Here is a 21,206-nt window from a genome sequence, read left to right as displayed (position 1 = left end):
TTCTCTATCCAAGAACACAGGACTCCCTGTGTTCTTGGATAGAGAAACACTATCTAAGAACACATACAACTAGTAAAGGGCTGCAATAGCAATCTGAATGCTCGTGCAGCCCTTAATGGTGCCAAAAAATAACCCGAATTCTTCCACTATTAACTTCAATGGTGTTCGAATTCGGCATTCGATCTCCCAAACAATATCTCACTAGTCGATCGAATAGCTGTCGAATCGAATAGTGAGATATTCGACTAACACTATTAACCCCTAATCTTTCATTAAATCAGCTTTATTGTTTAAAGTATAACTGAACTTTTAATAAACATTATGCTTAAGGTAAGGTTAAGGTACGGATAAGTATTAAATGTTTATGAGAGGAGGTTAGGGAGTTCTTTTAGTGTTAGGGACTGTTTGCAACAGAAATATTTAGGTGTACCTTGTATTTTGCATCCTTAGAGCAGGAAAACTTTGCTGGATGCAGGACAATAGTGAATCTGCAAGCTCCACCACTTTAGGTCACACAATCCCCAGGGCTTTGCAGATGCTATGGTGGCAAAGTCACTCCTACACCAGTATCAGCTGAGGTTTTTCAAGGCAAATTAATACTAATATTAATATTACACAGTATTTGTGGTTCAACACAAAGAATTAGGTCATTGTTGGTTTCACTATCAATATTGCTATGGAATGATAAACTTCAATTCAACTTCTTCTTACCCGTTGCTTTTGTTCATGAACCCAAGCAACTGACCCGCCTGAAGAGCCTCAGTAAAAACTGTATCAGTCTTGATCTTTTTCCCTTCTTCTTTAAGTGTCTCCAGAAATGTTTTTATGCATGTAGTCTTCCCACATCCCGAAGGTCCTGTCACCAAAACCTCAAAAAAAGTATAAATAAATGAGTGTAGTAAGAATTCAAGTCAGTTAATTTTTATTATCAATGACCTGTGAAATGATCTGAGTAACACTATTTACTCTTCACGGCAGCAGTTTGGAAAACGTGATCATTTATATTCATTTTCATCTTGGGCATAATTCATCTCTTATGTGATAATAAACTTTAATTAATTAAAGGGTCGGCTTACAAACACATATTCTGAGTCACGCAGGAGAATATAGCTATGTTTCCCTGCAAGATGTACAAGTATATATCTATGTTTTTAGCTTACATCTCCATCACTCCCAAAGGCTACTACTGATATGGCTTTGCAAGCTGGTGATGTCTGCTGATATCATACCAGGCGCTCACACTTCATAGATATGCTGCCTACAGCAAAAGCAATCATTCCAATAACTTTGATGATGCATTCAAATTAGTCATTATGAGCTACATCTGTACTTACTGTTTGGTATTTTGGTGCCAGCTGAACCAGATGGGAAACTTTGGATACAAATGTGTTACTGGGAAAAATATGACATTTTTCTGCAGCTTTTATTATAGCACTCGGGACGCTGGTTTCTCCCGTACATTCAGATGAGGGAACCTGCTGGCCAGGACCATATTTTGTAGCAATGACTGCAGGGAACAGACCATCTGGAGCCAAACACATAACAGATTTAGTGGCAGAAATAGTTTATATTATAGCATACTAAAAAAAAGCTAATTTACAGAAAATAGCCTCTTCATTTTTAAATATACACTTCCTTTGCTGGCATATTAATTACTGCTGTGAGGCAATGAGAATAATGCAGTGTGCTTAATTTATAACTCATGCTACATTTATGAACACTTGCGTGCATGTACTCTATTTACCTTCTTTAAGTGATCAACAAATTATATGTGCAAAAATTGCAATGCAGCTATGCAGGATTAATTGTATGTTATTTATGATGTGCATGATAAATTATTGGGTTTAAAAGGGTAAAGTCAAACCCTATAAATCCAAATCCTTGTTGAATCATGTTATGTTAGGAATAAGTTAGTCATTATTAGATTAGCCATACAATGTGATGAAACAATCGTTTTTATGTTTAAAGAACATGATTTTCAGATAAGCATTACTACCCATACAAAATTATATAGTTAGGAAGCGACTATTTTGAAGGATCTAATAAAAGGCCACATCACCTCTGAAAAAAGTCCATTTGTACCATCACATTCTTTTTTTATTTACATGTAGTTCAAATCTAATTTGCAGTAAACAAAACAAAAAAACACCCTAAACCAAACAAATGTCATTATAAAAGTATGCAATGACTCCTCTATACTAAGCCAAACTTACTTATTATTAAATTTTGGGTGACATACATAATACATTTGTAAAATTCTGTGCCTATGTATTGACAGCTAGATGTAGAAAGCCATATAGCGTTTTACTGAGATTGTAAAGGAAAGAAAATCTGCTGTAACCCACGTGACACACATAATTATATATGCAGGGTAGCTCTGCCTACTACCTGTTCTTCAAGTAGTAAACACCTATGTTCTTTCCTGTAATTCCACCTTCACACTTACCATGGTTCCCACTCTAGCAAATCAGTTAACAAGGTACAGCCACAAAGCATGATTTTAAATTATAAAAAATGTATGGCAGTTAGATATAAAATGATTTCAAGTATTCGCAGCAGCTGAACTGTAACATTGTAATGGCTTTTGTAGAAATAAATACAATAATAAATGTAATGATACTCATACCATTCTGCAGTTTACACCAGAGCCAACTACAGGACACCATTTATCTTTTTAGCTCTCTGTAAGGTTTGCATTCTGATTACTGAAAGGGGATTAATATTTCTACTAGTCCCTAATGTGAAGGCCATTTTTTGAGTCAACACCAATAAATTGGTTTCACCCAAGACCTAAAAATAATTCCAAGTGTTCTTTTGGGACAAAGAGGTTAAGAAAGGCAGATCTAAGTGCAAAAGTATGTATAGGCAAAAACAGAAAATGTAAGTAGCATAGCATATTTTCATAATGATACTTCATATGTAGAAATTCTCCACAACTGTATCTTGCAAATATCTAATACTACATTTTAAGGGTAATAAAATAAGTTTGCAACAAACAGAAAATGTCATTCCTTAAAAACATACTATGAATTTCCCTAAAAGAAGAACTACATTTACCTAAATTACTGAAATCTGTTCCACTGTTATCAGAACTAAATGCATGTGGCCATTCTGCCTTCAAAAACATCTTGAAAGCATATTCCTTTTCCTTTGACAGTTGTGGTAACCAGATATTGTATATTGCTGTGACAATAGCTCTGTCCTCTAGCCGCTGCTGCCAGTCTTCATCTGCATTCTCCACTTGCTCTGTAAAAAATGCAACCGTATTTACCATGGTATTTTTTAGAATAACTTTGACATAAAAACTAGAATGGGTAAAGGACAAAATATTTTACTACCCTTGTCATTTTTAATTTGTACCAGGCTACCTTTCCTAAAAGGCAGTGTTTCCGAAAGAGAGAAGAGTGTTTGCTTTGAGCATAGCTAAAATCCAAGGGCCCCAGCACTGAGTTTGAACCAGTAATGCTATCAAGAACTAGAATAAACACAATATACTTATACACTCCTCTCATTATTAGGTTTTTGCAAGGAATTGTTCAGTGACAAAGTATTGAGGCTTCCCAAAAAACAACTGTGATTCTGTTCCTTGTGGTCTGCAGTGATCGGGGGAGGTGAAGGTCCAAGTTTTTTTTTTTTTCAGATTTGCTGAGAGCATTTACGTACAGCATAAAGATTTGCTACCCATCCATTTTTTGGTGGTACTTTAGACACTGTAGTCCTGATTTATTAATGATCTTGCAAATGTTTTCAGTCCTGGACCAGATCTATTCCAGGTTTGCTGGATAGTCTATCTTCTCTAGTCTTGGAAAGCTTTGTTAAATCAGCCCCTTTTTGTGATTGGCTTTTTGCTTGTAATCACATACTCCTGTTCCTAAAAAATAATTTTAGTAACATTAAAATTATAGCTTAAACTGTTACTGCTATTGATACTCTCTTTATATGCATGCCAGTGACAGCTAATACATATGAACCACTTATTAAAAAAAGCTAGGATAAGTCAGCAAGGAATGATGGATGACAAAAAATAACTTGCCTTTTTACTATAATTAGGTATCATAGGTATTATACCTGTTTAAACACCTGCCTTATAGCAAAATGTAGTTATTATGCATATTAATGTTAGTAAAGTGAGCTTTCTCTGTAGAGATAGGGAAAATAAAATTTGACATGTATTAAGAAAAACTGCCCTGAATTACATTTGGGAAACCATCAAAAATTCTTGCAAATGCACCTTTGTTTGTGGTAAGTAACCATGTCCTATGTTGAAGAGAAATAAAGCTTCTAAGCAGGTGAACAAAATGGCAGTTCTAAAAATGCATGCCCCTAATTTCAAGGGACTGATTAATCTTATCTTTCATCTAACTAGGTTTACTGGTGCAAATAAACATCATTAATCTTCGGTCAGATAAAGGTTCACCTGGGTAAAAAACACATCAGAGACATAGAATGAGAAGAAGCAGAATACTCTTCCCAAGCAGGTCAGAAGGTGCACATACACCGAATCAGTTATGTTAGTAACCATGAAAGTAGCATTGTGTCTGCATTGGTGTTGGTCGAATTGCTCAGTGTTTGGTTTGGCGGCTATTTGATCGGATAGCCCAATATTTTTCGGGTGATCGAACGCCCAATTCGAACACCATTAAAGTCTGGGGGGAGGGGATTCGGGTTAATATTCGGGACTGTGTAGAACTGCAAGAACAATCAGGGGAGCAGAGCTGACATCTCTGTTCCCCTGATTGCTCTTGCAGCCCTGGCCTAACTGTAGTATGTGTTCTTGGATAGAGAATCTCTATCCAAGAACATATATGGAACAGCGTAACGTGACCGCTGTACTTAAGAAACTCCATTGAGAGTTCACCTGCAGTCACAGCTGATTGGAAGCACCCACGGTCACCGAGCTGTACTTATCTATCAGCTTGGTGAAAGTGGGAACAGAACTGCAGTTGAACTCTCAATGGACAAACTCCATTGAGAGATCTGGAGTCACAGCTGATTGGATGCACTCGCGTACCTCCAATCAGCTGTGACCGCCGTCCCCACGGTCACCGGGCTGTTATCCATCAACCCGGTGACCGTGGGAACTGAACTGCAGATGAACTCTCAATGGAGAAACTCTATTGAGAGTTCGCCTGCAGTCACAGTTGATTGGAAGCACATGCATACCTCCAATCAGCTGTGACCGCATGTTTCCTCTCCGGACTGTACTTATCAATGATAAGTACAGCCCGGTGACCGTGGAAACTGAATTCAGATGAGAGTAATTGAGTGATGAGACTCAAGCGTCATCAGGATTTTCCTTTCCTCAGCCAATCACAGAGCACTAGAGGTGAATGAACGAGGAGACTTGTCATCATTTAACCTCTAGTGCCCGGGGATCCCACACTGACAGGAGAATTTACACAGCTGTGCAGACGTGGGAATCATCCTGTCATTGTGGGATAACCTGTAAATTACTTTAAAATCAAAGTTTTTTATTACACATATTTTTTACACACAAATTTGCGAAGTCGAATTCCGTGTTTTTCAGGTTGGGTCTATCCGAATTCGAACAGCCATATTCAGGTCGAATATAAGGACAACCCGAATTCCAACACCAACACTAGTCTGCATACAATAGATTACATTACATTAGATTAGGGTATGCAGATTATAAAAAAACAGGGTTTGAACACCCACGAAGACTAATTTCACTTACGGTCTAGATTAGTGAAACAAAATGCCTTGCAAACTGAATCATACATCAAATGAAATAATATAAATGATCCATTTGTAGTGCCAATATCTGATCATATTTGATTAAGTTGGTCGTCTTGCTTTATGGCAGCATAATTTAACTAATGTACTTAGTGTCCTAATTTTTTTTATATTCAGCTCACACATCTTTCCAGCTAATTCCTGGATCACAAAGAAATTGGTCCATTTTCAAAATGTCAGAGTCTAGTTAGCAATTCAAATGGCAGCAGCAGTAATTATGGCTTTTCATATTCTGGCATGCTGCACTGCATCACAACTGACACAAATTTTGGGTTCTCTAATACCAGACTGAGCAAATTAGTATTCAAAATGATATGGAAATATGCTGCTCTTTTCACTAGGTCTATTACTGCATGTATGATAGAAGAAGAAAAATAACGGTGATGTCTTCTCTCCTAGAACCAGCCAGCAATGCATTATTACTCAGGCTGTAATCACTCGTGTCAGCTCTAATCAGATGTATAGAGGGAGAAATACATGAGTGCACAGTGCTATGAGACACTGATGAACACACACGATAGATATGGGTTTGAGGATAGATTGTCCAATTTTCCAATTTATGCCTCACTACTCTACAAGAATGTAAACTATCAAATTATATATATATATATATATATATATATATATATATATATATATTATTATTATTAGAAACACAACAGAAGCCTGTCTAGAAATAAAATAATATACACTGTATAAAATATAACCCCATGCACATCTTTTCAGCGTGATAGTATCTGTAGGCCCTAGAAAAAGCTTAGGCTTATTAGTCCTTGTCTAAAAATACATTTTTGTAGCAGAAGTGGTAAGCAATGTATTTCTGCATCATATTCATATTAGAGAGTCTTGGATACCCAAAGATATCTATGCCTGGGTAACATATTAAAAAAAAAATATATATATATATATATATATTTCAGTACAGTATTCCATTAGGGATAAATCACTGTGCACCACAATGTGCTTGCCTTTGTTGCTGAATGAATTGTTTAGGTACATGTGTAACTTGATTGCCACAAGAGTAAAACTAAAGAAAACCCTAATTTTTTGTCTAAAATACTGCATGAAAAAGGAACAGAAAAAAACTTGTACATGACTGGATGGCTAAGGTCAAAAGAGCTTCAGTGAGTTAAGTGAATTCCTTGCAAGGGATGTAAGTGTTAGAAACAACCAGCAAAGAAGAGGGGTATTATTTTAATAGGGTCAAGTTTCTGCATAGCCAAGAAAGGTCATGGTCTACAACAACAAGCTTGGCTTAGGCACATAGCCACCCACACATCATACTGCTGTCTGCAACTTCACACATAGAACCAAAGTTTTAACAGCATTGGCTGACAATCGGCCTGATTATTTGAGTTCTAGGTATACTAACAGTAAGCAAGTAAGTCTTTTTAAAGTCGCTCTGCCCACAGCCTAGAGAAATTTTGGGTGGCTTGGGATGAGATGTGTACCTGTCAGCAAAAAACAGGAGGAAATAATCTGTTCCTAATGCCAACATTAGTCATTAAATCATGATGCTGCCTGTTACCCCTTATATATATTAATATATTGGTGTTAATGTAATGTGATAATAGCCATACATCTATGTATCCAATTCAAACACTGCACTGAGGTGTCTAATAAAGGACAGTCACTGACTCATGAAAGGAGCTAAAAAAGAGTATGTAAATACACCAAAGAGTGCCAAGATCTTTCTCTACCCACTGGCTTAAAAAAATAGTAATATATATTTACTTTGCTTACAAAAAATGTACTATAACAAACAATAAAACTGACTATAGTATAGAAAAACTAAACTGACTACAATAAAAGAAATATGTACGAACAAGTACATTTATGTTAAAAACCCATTCTAGTCCTGACTTAGTGCAAGACATAGAAAAAATGGGGAGATGTACAAAACCAAAAATGTAGGTGCAAGTGGGGGACACCTGTGACTAACACCCCCTAAAATTTAATTGTTAGGCTATCATCAGAACATAAAGAACTCTGCCCATCAAAAAAATCTACCGTTATATAAACATAAACAAGAAAATGTTTTTGGCTCCAAGGAAGAGTGGATTGTGATTCATTGCTGGCAAAAAAAACAATTCATCAGAGCATAAAATAATGTAGCAATGTGTCATCTGCTGAGATATACTCTACTGTCATAAAGTAGAAGCTAAGCGGGAAGCCTATAATATAAATATACGGCATACAAAATATCCTTAAAGCTTTGATATGTCATCTCTGGGATGCAGACAGAAGACTATAAACAAAGCACAAATTCATATTTAAAGTCAAATGCCTACAAATGGAGCGTATGGCAGTATTTCTTTATCCGCAGAAAATATTACATCGATATAGGCATCCACCTGTAAATCACTGTGTCAAGTGCAGTTGTTTCAATGATATGATTGAGAAGGATGCAATTTATTCCAATTGTTTTATTCCCTCTACCTGACATATTACTAACATTCCATATTGTACCAGAGCATTTCAGTAGTATTTGCAAATTGACAGTAGAAGTGTATCTGATCTACCTGATCTATTCAACCTCTTGTATACATAGACACTTGCACAGCAGTACAATCTTGTTGTAAATACAGGTTGCATCAGTAAAAACAGAAATATGTTGGAAATACTCCATAATCTATGTGCAATCCGATTAGGAAGTGACAGAGAAAATGCTCCATGGATCTTGATAGGAGTGAGAAACAAAATACAAAGTAAAATCACAACCACTAGGTGGTTTCTTTAGTGAATCCTTTGCGATAGTTTAGCACTTTAGTGGGAATAGTCTCATAGTGGGATAGTGCATTAAAAATGAAGATGGTTCTCTTCCATACATTACATGATTTTAAACCCCAAATTAACCAATTTGCCAAATAGTCAGTTTCATGGTTTACCTTCAATTCGTTTTTTTTGGAGACTTTTGAGAATGTTGCTTGCTTCGCCAAGTAAACTGTTGAGTTCTTTCACCGAGGAGCCAGTGAATTTACCTTAATACCAAGAAAATTACAAAAAAAGCAAAACTGTTATTTAAGAGTACAAAATCCCATAGCAAGCCTATATACCACATTCAAGTCATGCCTACCATTTTGAGATGATTCAAATCCTAAAGGATCTGCAGCATGCAGCTTTGCAAATGAATCCATTATGGTGGAGAGTTTTTGTGTCAGGTAAGCAACATGGGAAAATCCTATAAACAAAAATAAAAATATTTCATCTGGTTGTTTTCACTTGCATTTTTCAGCACAGATTTAAAGAAAGAAATGTGTTCTGAAGCAATGTGATCTGAGAAAATCTTCAGGCATTAAGTAAAATCCTGCTAATTCTAGAATGCAGAACATCTATTTATTGTATCTAGAGTAAGTTAGAGCCTAAGTACCAGATGTAAGGCCCTGGTCAGCACCAGTCCCCACCAGACACCAGTCCCCCAATCTAACACCGCAGTCTTCACCTTTAGTAAGCCCCCGCTCAGCCTTGGGAGACTGGTTCCGTTTCCCAGCACTCGGTTGCTCCCAGGACTTACTGCGCAAGGGATGGTGTCTGGGGATAGGCTGGCGGCAAGCCAGGAGCCCACAGATAAAGCAGAACCAAGATTCCAACAGAGCCAAGTCCAGAATACAAAGCGGGGTCATACACATATCATCAGTCCAACAAACTAAGTACACAAGGGCAAACACAAGCAGAGTCGGGGTCACAGGCAAAAGGTTGCTCAAGGCTGCATACAAACAATAGGTCAGGAACAGGCAAGGTCAGCAAAAGAAAATCAGAAGAAAATACACTTTAGCATAGATTATACGCTACAACAGGCACTGGTGACTGGGAGCAGAGAGGCTATAAAGTCCCAGCAGTCAATAGCAGTGCAGGAATGAGTCAGGAGCTGATCAGACCCTAGAATCCCCTTCAGCTGTGCACAGCCTAACAATGGATACTGGGGATGCCCTAAATCCATCAGGCTGCACAGCTAAAGGGAAGCAGGGGCTGCTGGTGTCCTAGTTCTCCTGGCTGCTGCAAATGACATCGCTGGACAGAACAGACAGTGTTTTATACCATGATGGTGCACAGCACGGGGTCGCTGGACAGATGAGCATTTCCTAACACCAGATAAGCAGAACATGGATGCATTATTGATATATTTTATTTATATAGCGCGTATATATTACACCACATTTCATAAAGTCCATAGTCATGTCACTAGCTGTCCTTTAAAGGGGCTCACAATCTAATGTCCCCACCATAGTTATATATCATCACTTTCTACAAACACTACATACATGGAAGTTACGCACCAAAGGAATTGTATTTTTGCCCCTCCACTCTTAAGACTCACACAGTACTCCTTTATCTGTCAGGGTTTTCCCTTGTAAGTTTCCTCCTCATTCCTATTGGATGATTGGATGAGGTAGGAAAAGCAGACTGATGAGGTCATCCCTCACTCAGTCACTCAGCTTTCTTCCCCTGTATGTGCCTTGTTAGAACAAGAGCTATATGGCACAACAGAATGGCTCCATTCCATTCTGAATAAATCTGTATCTTTTATATTGGCCCAGAGTTCAGCTTTGACAATACCTTTGCTATATATACAGCATTAGGCATGTATTAGGTTTCTTGCTGCCTTCTGCAAACATATAATGCACAAATACATTTTAAATGAAGATCTTTTATTGAAATAATTGTGTTAATAATTTAAACACTGGTCTTTATTTACTAAAATAAAAATTGAGCTGTTGTCTGAAACAACCAACCAGATTGCAGGTGTCATAAACCTCTGTTTGGTTAATAGGCAATATTTAACATTTTCTTCTTTTACAGTATTCAGTGAAATGACAATAAACAGAAATTCTAATACTACTGGTGATTAGCTTTCAATATTGCACTCTAAATCATTATCCAATGCACATTTTCTAGAACAGTATAAACATCATTGCAGCAGCAGGAAGATAATTCCAATATTTGCTGTGCTCCGTAGCTCAATAAAAATGCTACTTACTTTAGATGTGGATAGACAGAATCTGATCAGAGCAGTACACAGCTACAAACAAACATCTCTCCAAACATGTCTGATTAATGTTGTACAAACAATGTGAATCTATTTTCACTTGAAGGAATAGGCCAAATTATAATAATTACCCATATTTGAAGACTAATTATTTTATCTCATGCGGGCCAAGAACATAACACGTTTGCTAATAGAGTTTTAAAGATTTATGAATGTTTGCCAAGATGAGCTTCCTATCAGAGAAAGACACTAAAAGCTCAAGTCTATATTAGTGGAACTGATGTGTCTGCACATTTTCTACAGGTGAAAATTAAAAGAGCTGATAAGGTCTTTCCAAGCTTTTAAATGGTTCTACATTATGAAATATCGGATGCACTTATTTATGATTAGATGACAGTTCTGCATAATTAAAGTGCACTTAGATTTATTGAATTTCAATGGGAAGACTGATAGAATAAAAACAACACCTTAATTAAGATCTGTATTTCTGTTATCTGTATACCAAGCATTTGCTATTATTAATACATTTATGATTATTGAACATTTGGGTAATCAGATTACATGTAATAAACAAAACTGTACTGTTCTAAAAGTTAATGGTCTGTGTTAATAAAAATAGATTGGGTAGCAGCAATCATTCTGAATATGAATGAAGATATAGATCATCTTTAATGTTTCTATTTATTTCCATCATTTGTTGTTAGGAAAAAAAAATCTTTGATGTTAACAGTGTTTGAAGTTTAGGATTTTCATTGAAATAAAGCATTTGTGTACTTTCCATCAGGGTGAAGGATGACCATCTGATTTAAGTTTTTTAAGATCTAATTTTAGCCTTCCATAGGCAAAAGCTAACCCTAGTTCAGATCAAAAGGTCAACAACAGGCCATGGATAAATATTTATCACATCCTTTAGATGATAACAAAGTAAAAAAGCAAAATATAATTCACAAACAATTAAATTAGACGCAACATCCATTATAGTCTCTGTCACTGATTTTTATTCCGCAACGCAAAGCTCCAAGAAAAAGTTCTTGTTTTTAATAGCAGAGAGCTCAGGATCATGAAAAACTTCAGATACGTGGGCAGTTTGTAAAAGAATACACATATCACTAAGTTAAACTAAAAGATTACATTATATTCTCCAGTATAATGCCATTAGTTTAGAGTTTATACTCTAAATGACGTTGTGTCCTCGTGTTAAGTGTACAACAAACACTTTCCATCTGAGACAATATTAGCTTGTTACACAGTGTACATGAGGATACAGCATAACCTACTGGTGGACAACAGTAATGAACATGGACATTTAGGACTAAGTGACATATCATGGCTAGTTCAAAAATAAATTGGTGAAAATTAGAGTAAGCCTTTGTGCATTTTTTTCTCTTTTAAATATAACAAAATAACAAATAGTGGATGTATTTACAATAAGTTTATTGGCATTTCCAAGCAGTTAGCAGTAACTAACAAATTGTGTGCCTTAGGTCAATGTAATTTTCCTTTTTATTTTATTTTCATTTTTTTCAGGTATTGAGTATTTACAGTATTTCTAAATTTTAAAAAGACATTAATCAAGGGTCTGTATGCTGCAAACAAACACTGAAGATAAGGTATTAATCGTTGGAAAGACAATGCTCTGTAATCTTTAATTCACCACAGAAAAGTGGTGCATATGTATTCAATCCCCCTCTGTAATAATATGGGCATGTTATACTAGCAAAAAAAAACTTTAGATTTAACAAACTAATATTATTATTATTATTATTATTATTATTATTATTATTAATATATCATACACACACTTCAGTTTAATAGTCAGTCTGTATTCAAACTTACTTACTGTAGTCAAAACAGCACGTACCCCACTGAGCAGCTCCAAAATTCAGTCTTGTATTAAGTCTGTGCACCTAGTCCTGCATGCTAAATTTCTACAGGTATAATTACTTTTTAAAACTGCTATGAATCAGAAAAATGCAGAGAAGTGTTCCTCAATTTCAGTGAGTATGCTTTGTATTTTTAAAAGAGATTGTGAGATTGTGCAGGGGTACAAGAGTCAAAGGGTAAAAGCAGATAAAGGCTCTACAAACATGAAGACCCTGAATCTGGATGCAATCAAGGATGTAAAACCCCCATCCAAATCTATAAACAATGTTTTGGCGGGGTTATACTTTACCAACTGATTTTATTTTCTCCCTGGAGCTGCTCTATAATATATTGTTAAGTAGTCCTTGTCATAAACGGAATACTCTGTAAATTTATAGGGTGTATACACTATAGTTGTCATTGCTGTCAGTGGAATGCAAACAGCAGCTTGGACTCTGTGGGTTTTCTATTCCCTGGCTTGGAATGCCCTGTCCAATAAACACATTAGAGACACATTTACACATTCTCTTGGCTTCCTACATTGCCAACCATCTGCTCTGGTGGCTGAAAGCCTGTTTGCTGTCTCTGAATGCCAAACAACATTTTTTATTTCTGTCTTGTACGAATGCCAAGCATGAAGTGCAATTAAAAATATCTTAAATGTCCTTTCTGAGGTACATGTTACATGTTTATTATAATATTAACTACATTACGCTTATTCTCTGACTTCATAAAAATCCTGAGAAATAGAAAATTCATTGGACTGAAATAAACATGCTTCCTTGGCTTACAGTCAATAAAATTGAAACAAACTGTACATTTTATACCATACTGGATGTGAGACAAAACAGAATAAATAACCACATGGCATATGAAAACAGAGCTAGAAATGTACTTTTATATATAGCCAGATCACCTTTGTGGCTGCATTCTGTAAGATTTATTGAGCATACTAAATGTTAGAATGAGCAACCATTTCTACAAAATAACTTTAGCCATGTGGCATTTTTCTGCTGTACCGCATCCAGCACACTTCTACTTTCAGTTTCTGCCAGTTGAGCGTTCCCATGTGTAACTGCGAAACTTGATCAGTTTGGTCAATGACGTCTTGTAGATATTCCCTGCTCTATTACCATAGATAAGGGATATGTCATTTGAGGACACAACTCTGATAGGCAATCTTAAAGCTATGTTTGACATTGTTGGGCAACATGACTGATGTTGAATCTACATCTACATATATACTTTATTTTTGAAGTTGATAAAGATGTGGGCTTTTTTTTCAATAAAAGACCTTCTGTGAATGGATAAGGGTTACTAATGTACCCCTGTACGGTCTTTTCTTGGAGAGGGTGGCTACCTGCTTGAATTGCACCAAAAGCACCAAAAGAAGAGGACCTCTATCTGAGAAATGGCTTGTGATCAGGTATGGTATACGAATCCTGGCCACATGCTTGCTACACTTTTTTTGATAGCCATGTAGACCCATAAAAAAATGTACTACTTACAGCTTTAGGACAAAGCCAATAATGTTATTTTAAAAAAATATTTATTTTTAAAGTCGTCCAACTCATATGCAAAGACCTTATTATGGCTAAAAAGTATGTTTTTACATTGAAAAATGTCCCCAATGAAAGCACCCAGATCCCTAATAATTCCTCAACAGTTTTCCTATTGTCCCTAAACAAACATAACCCCCATGTACTATGCAAAAAGGATTCAAAAACAATTTTACCTAAATTTCTGCAAGGCATACTTTAAGGTTAGTGAGTCAGAAAGTACTGAAGCCATGGGGTCACCTAGACAGACAGAGAACTAGTATTTTCAGGAGAGTAAGCAATGGAACTCGCCATTCGTCCTGAATATGGGATTTTAAGTAGGTAGTATTTGTTATTTCTATAATTAGTCACTAAATACCTTTCAAAAGCAGTTGTGCTTCAAGAATGTAATTGATGGGACATCTACGAACTCCAACTATTCGAAAGCAGTTCAGGAGGCTGTCAGGAAGTTTATTTGGCTCTGGAGCAATGGATGACCTAAAAATTTGTTAAATGTATTACATTCCAAAAATATGAAAGCAGGAAATACAGTATCTAAAAAAAATAACAAAAGAGGAGTGAGTCTAAACAAACTCTGTAGACCTGTAAACCATGTCTGTTCAGTTTGTGACCATGAAAGAGATAACTAAAATTAAGTCAAAAGCAAAAAAAATTATGTATTGCTGGTGAAATAAAACCTGTTGACAATAGTAAATGGTTTTCTCCACAGAAAATCGCTGATGGGGGAAAATATTCCTAGTGGAACCTGTCCAAAGATACATGCATTTCTAATGTCCGAAAATGGAATTAAAGTTATACCTAAAATATTTGCGACCAGGCAGGGCTTTATTGGAAAAAGAGTCAGGCAACTTCCCTTATGCAATGAGCATTTTTACCTGCCTGATCGCTCTCTTCATCTGTCAAAATTGCTGCTTGGTTGTTGGTATAACTAACACATCTCAGCTTCCTCTACAGTTACCTGGAATACATAGTTATGTCATCCCAGTCTGGCCAATCAAAATGGCCTAAGATCACAACAAAGAAACAAACAATATGGTGGTGACTGAATGGGGACAGGTGAGTATAAATAGGGTTTAGTTCTGCTTTAGCAAGGTTTTTTAATAGTAACATTTATTGGTAATTTATATACCATTACAGTGCCCAACACAGAAATTTGTTTAAGCTGGGTGGGAAAAAAATGTAGGTGGGTGGCAGCACTGGTATAGTGTGTTTCAACTCATCAGTACCACCCAAAAACAGCCGGGTGGTTGCTGAAAAGTGCCGGGTGGTGTACCCTGCTAAAAGGGGCTGGGGAGAACACTGCATTATATTATATCTTATACCATGGTTATTTATTAAACTAAAAATAAAAATTTGTATTTCACTACAAATTGTACTTGTTTTACCTGATATTACATGAATTTCTGTTCACATATCTTAGGAATCCAAATCATTTTACATTTTGAAAAATAATAGCAATTGAATAATTTTTACAGAGACTTCTTATCTTAAAAATAATATACTATCATTTAGTAACATACTAGTGATTTCCAAACGTCTGTGTGATGTCTGAGAAGCAAGTGACACCAAAATCAACAATTACCCCAACTAGAAGTTTACATGAAGCTTTATTTTACCTATTAACGATTGCAATGCACAAGCCTGTTGTGTTTAGAGCGACTTCTTCCAAATGCAAAGTTACTGTTTCTTTTCCAAGATGCTTAGAAGACTGTATCTGTGTAAGCATCTGAGTTATCAAAGATAAGCTGGGTTGAGGTAATTGTTCCAATCCATTTAGGCATACCCAAGCTCCTGAAGAATAAAAAGATAAAAATAGTTTAAAAAAACATTATAATTATTGCCGATGGAGAAACTAACCCATAACTTACTATAACACATTTCACAGGGTACCACCAATCATGCAACACATAGGTAAAGTTAAACATACAGAAAAAACTTTTATAACCAGACATTTAAATTTTACAGTGGTGTTTAAAAAGTCTCTTTGTCATACCAAGCCTATAAAGACATGATGTAATGAGTTTGCCGTGAAGCAACTCAAGATGACTGCACAGAGCCCTGACTTAGCCTATTAAACATCTTAGCCTATTGAACATCTTTGGGATGAATTTGAGTGTCAGTTGCAAGTAAAAAGCCCTCCTCTAAGAGTGGAAGATGTTATAAACGCAAAGAGGGAGCCAATTATGTATTTATGACTATGATTTTGAAATGGCATGTTTAACAATTTTATATAGGTTGCAAAAAGAACAAGTCAACAAGACTTAACTTACTAAGGTATTACATATATAAAATGTTGACAAATAACAATGCATTACAACTTAGTACATTGAGCATTTTCCTACTTAGCTGCTGCTTGGGAAGCAGGAAACTGTTTTTAATTAGTGGATAACCAAATGCACACACTAGAATAAAATAAAACTGACTAAAAGCAAATTGTTCCTTTATATTGAATTAATATGCCCTGTACATTAAAATATACTGCATTACAATTTATTTTTATAGCTTTTTCCCAGTATATATTCATGTTGCATTTGCCAGCATTTATGGAAGTGGAACGCAGTTACATTTTCTCTTGCTATATTCTGCACACCGCTTGAAAAATATCTGCTTATAATGTTTCCTGGTGCAAATGCAATTAAAAATTCCACCTCTGCTCGATTAATCTTAGTGACCATCACAGTCATTTGTAAATTACCATCTGCTTTGCTTGTGTGTGTTCAGGATAATCAGATATGTGCTGTACACAATTAGCATGCCACAGGCCCTGTGCTCAATCTAAAACGTTATTTTATTATAAAAAGATTTCATCTGCACTCCTGCCCCTCAGCTGCCAACATGTCCACAAGACTTATTTGTGGAAGTGTAACGGCTAATTGAAATTGTATTACTCTAATGGATAGGATTCCCTTTAACATTAAATCACTGTAGCAGGAGGCTTCACAAATTAGCCCATGGACACAGTCTTTGCTGGAAACACATTCTGAGAAGAATAATGTAATTCTTCATGTTAACAACGGTCAAGACTGGTATTGAAAATTTATCGTTAAAGGCAACGCTGTGTTTTAAGTTAGTTCTCTTGCAAGCTATTTATGTGACAAAAGAAATATTCTTAGGGACATTTTTTTATTATCATTTAATGTCCTAAATTTTAAAAGGAAACACGGGGGCATGGTTACGTGATGGTGGCGTGAAGACTTGCTTACAAGAAGCTCTGTCCTCAGCCCTGCCCTTTAGACCGACTTGGTGAATTCACGGGCACTGGAGACTGCATCCGATGCATGCCTAAGAAGGGGAAGACTGGCTCGTACTGTAAAAAATCTGAGCTCTGTTCTGCAGCAGCCGGGCAATCCAAGATGACGCTGATGTGTGTCTCCCCCGACCATGCGGAACAGCAAGCAGAGAGGAACAATGTGGAGAGAAGTGAGCAGCTTTCCTCTGGGCAATCCAGCAACATTCTCACCCTCACGCCTCCCCAGGGCTCAGATAGCGGCTCTGAGGCACATTTTCCTGAGACAGATCCCCCTGCCTCCCCCTGGTCTCCTCCCCAGTCCTCCCAGCAGCAGAATAGCAGCCCTGACAGCACACCAAGGGGAATGGCACTGCAGCCATTATCCCCCACTCAATGTAGTGTTCCAACAACACCTACTGTATCTAATACAGATCCATAAACCACCAGACAACCCCATATAAATACAGGTGCAACCTTCACTACTTCCATCATACCTCAGGCTGCCTATGTTGATATTAATATGTCCTACCCACCTTATCCACTAAACCAGATAATGAAAATCTGGCAGCCTTGTTGGGGGGAGCCCTACGGAGAGAACTGGAGCAAATTGGCCAACATACCTCCAGTCTAGATACAAGGGTGACATCCCTAGAATCTGATGCCAATGCGCTGGCGCTGGTTATGTTACGGGTTGAGGATCAGAAAAACCGCCAAAGGTGTAAAAACTTCCACTGCTACCACAAGCTACCACTGGCCCCGATCTTAAGGCGACAGTGATGGCCATATTTAACCTCCTCCTTGAAAAACCGCCCACATCCCAGATTGAAATAGACCGGGTGCACAGGACCCAGGGTCCTAAAAGGTTAGACCCTAAATCACCCCGTGATGTTCTCTGCAGAGACCATTTTTATAAAATAAAGGAAGATATTCCTAAAAAAGCCTGGTTTCAAGGACCTTTGTGGACTTTGATGGTGCTCAGATTATTGTGCTCCCTGACCTGGCCAATTCTACTCTACAAAAGGGAGGATTATTACGCCCACTTTTGGAATGCATTAAAGAATGTAATGCGACCTACAAATGGGGTCATCCATTCCCACCTGCTGATCCGCAAAGGCGCCACAATGTACTTCTTATGCTCCCACGACCAGCTACCGAATTTATTTCAACTCCTAGATACAAAGGCCATCGAGGTTCCTGATTGGCTGACGCCCCTTAGGGGTCCGATGACAACTGGGCTTGCCCCACGAAGACGTAGAAGACACCAAGTACGCTCTGTTTCCTGCATGCACCAACACTTATCCCATTCAGTGAGGGATGGTGAGGACTGAGTTTTTTGGCCCACTGGTCTGTTATTAGTTTTTGTTTTTGGTTGGATACTCTGCTCCTCTCTGCCTCCTCTTCAAGGACCCATCTTATGCACCTCTGCATCTTATGCACCATACTAGAGTGGTTTGGCAGAATATAATGCTCCTTTTTCTTGTTATTATATATGTTTCACTTAAATTAATACTGGGTAACCTTTGCTATTGGTGACAGTATGCAATGTGTTTACATCCCTATTGTGATGTACCCTTTGACTGTTCCCAGTGTTTACAATGTTTATGTTAACTCTGTTTTACTTTGTTGCAGTGTCTATCACAGCTCCTCCTCCGAGTTTAAAAGCAGAGGAGTAAGTAGGGACATTAGATTGTGAGCTCCTTTGAGGGACAGTTAGTGACACAACTATGGACTTTGTACAGCGCTGCATAATATGATGGCGCTATATAAATACTGTATAATAATAATAATAATAAATAATAATAATAATAAAGTATCTTGATATCCAAGAGAGTCCCATGGCAGTGCAAAGAAACTTGGTGTGACTCGGAATGCTCATATTTGTTAAAGGTCTTATAGACTAAACCTGTAACAATGGCCACGATTTATGCCTCTAGCACAAATCAACTCACCCTCATTCAAATGGCTCAACAAGCTATCTGAGTTTTCAGAGGGGATATTTGTTCTGGGTGGGGACGTCAATGTCTCCTGCAGTCCAACATCCTGCAGTAAGGGCAATATCCCTCTAACAAAGAAGCTACGTAAGTTACTTCATGAGCATGTGCCATCCATCAACTCATGGTTTCACTTACTATTCTATGGTACACCAGGTTTATTCACAAATTGACATGCTACTGGTCTACCACACCGATCTAAGTGCGAGAGCTTACGGATCAATAAGATTACCTTATCGGACCATGCGGCTACTGAACTAATCCTAAATGTCTCAGACTCAGTGGGGGAGATAGATTCTGGTGTTTAAATGAGATCCTATTGGTAGACCCTCTGGTAAACAGTGACCTAACCACACAATTGTCACTTTATTTTAGCGAGAATGCCACTCTGGACTCTCATCCGGTTACAGTGTGAGCAGCACACAAACCATTTATCAGGGGTATCCTAATTAAGCATGGTGCACATTTTAAGTGTGAAAGGGAAGCCCAAACAGTGAAATAGCTCCAAGAAATTTATGATCTTGAGTTGATTCATAAGCGGAATGTATCTGGAGATGTTATGCTGAAATTGCAACAAGCCAGAGAGCAACTGCAGACTCTCTGCTACAATAAAGGCAAGGCCACTTTAACTAAATGTCTCAGATAGTTTTTTGGGTTTGGCAATAAATGCAGCATTGCAGCTATTAAGGCTTTAAAAATGGGGAAAAGTCCTGGCCCTGATGGGTTTTCTCCGGTGTTTTACCAAAAATTTTCCACTGTAATATTACCACATTTGCGTACGCTTTTTAATGCCCTGAAACAAGGCACCACTTTCCTGACTGAATCATGCAAAGCTTCTAATGCCATGATACCGAAGCGATTATCTGACCCTCGCTCCTGGGCCAATTACAGGCCGATTTCATTGTTGAAGGTGGGTGTTAAGATTTTGGCTAAGATTTTGGCCTGTAGACTTAATGAAATTCTGGGAGATATGATTCACAGTGATCAAGTGGGTTTTGTACCTAAACGACAAGCCGGTGATACATTAGAAGAGTTTTACAACTTTTGCACTTTCCAAGTCAATTGAGTGTATGTTTCTCTCGCTGGACGTGTGGAAGGCCTTTGATTCCTTGTCATGGCAATACATGTTTTAAGCACTTAAAAAATGGGGGTTTGGGGATAAGTTTATGAATTGGATATTAGCATTGTATGCTTCCCCTTCCACCACAGTCAATTATATGGGTTTTGAATCCGCCTATTTTGGCTCTTGAACCTCTTGCGGTGGCTATCCGAGCTAACTTGGATTTTACTGGCGTCAGAGTTTTTGACATGGAGCACAAAGTGGTGATTTTCGCTTGATGACACTTTTAATGGTCCTTACGACACCCATCACTACTCTACCAAACTTGCTTTCTTTAATGTCTCTGTTTGCCACCATTTCAGGTTTGGTTGTTAATGACAGTAAATCAAATGTGCTGAATGTAACTCTGCCAGTGACAGCAATGCTTAGCAATGGGTGGACTCGCTTCCTTATCTAGGGATTAAAATCACATCTCGCCTGTCCTCAATCTACTCAGCCAATTATCCCCCACTATTTAAAGAACTTTCTACCCTGCGGACAAAATGGCAAAGTTATCCCTTATCATGGACGGGTAAGATACCGTATTTTTTGCCGTATAAGACGCACTTTTTCTTTCCCAAAACTGGGGGGGAAAAGTTAGTGCGTCCTATACGACAAAGGTGTGATAAAATAATTAAAATAATATACTCACCCGATACCCGATCCTGCGTGTGTCTCTGGCTGCAGCAGCGTCTGTCTCCTCTTCTCTCTGGCAGCAAGCAGC

The 21,206-nt window shown here is 37.5% G+C and overlaps 1 protein-coding gene across 1 annotated transcript in view; it reads right to left on the bottom strand.

The window, feature by feature from the left end:
* Positions 1–21,206, bottom strand: part of LOC140326798 (uncharacterized) — a 222,399-nt gene that overhangs the window by 142,363 nt on the left and 58,830 nt on the right. The window contains 7 exon segments of the mRNA XM_072405754.1: positions 712–869; positions 1,335–1,525; positions 3,058–3,246; positions 8,643–8,735; positions 8,831–8,935; positions 14,522–14,640; positions 15,780–15,954. Of these exon segments, the coding sequence (XP_072261855.1) occupies positions 712–869; positions 1,335–1,525; positions 3,058–3,246; positions 8,643–8,735; positions 8,831–8,935; positions 14,522–14,640; positions 15,780–15,954 (1,030 nt within the window).

Source organism: Pyxicephalus adspersus, chromosome 1, assembly GCF_032062135.1.
Source record: "Pyxicephalus adspersus chromosome 1, UCB_Pads_2.0, whole genome shotgun sequence".
NCBI classification, from domain to species: Eukaryota; Metazoa; Chordata; class Amphibia; order Anura; family Pyxicephalidae; genus Pyxicephalus; species Pyxicephalus adspersus.
Note: the sequence above shows the minus strand (reverse complement) of the source record. Positions and strands in the feature narration are given on the sequence as shown.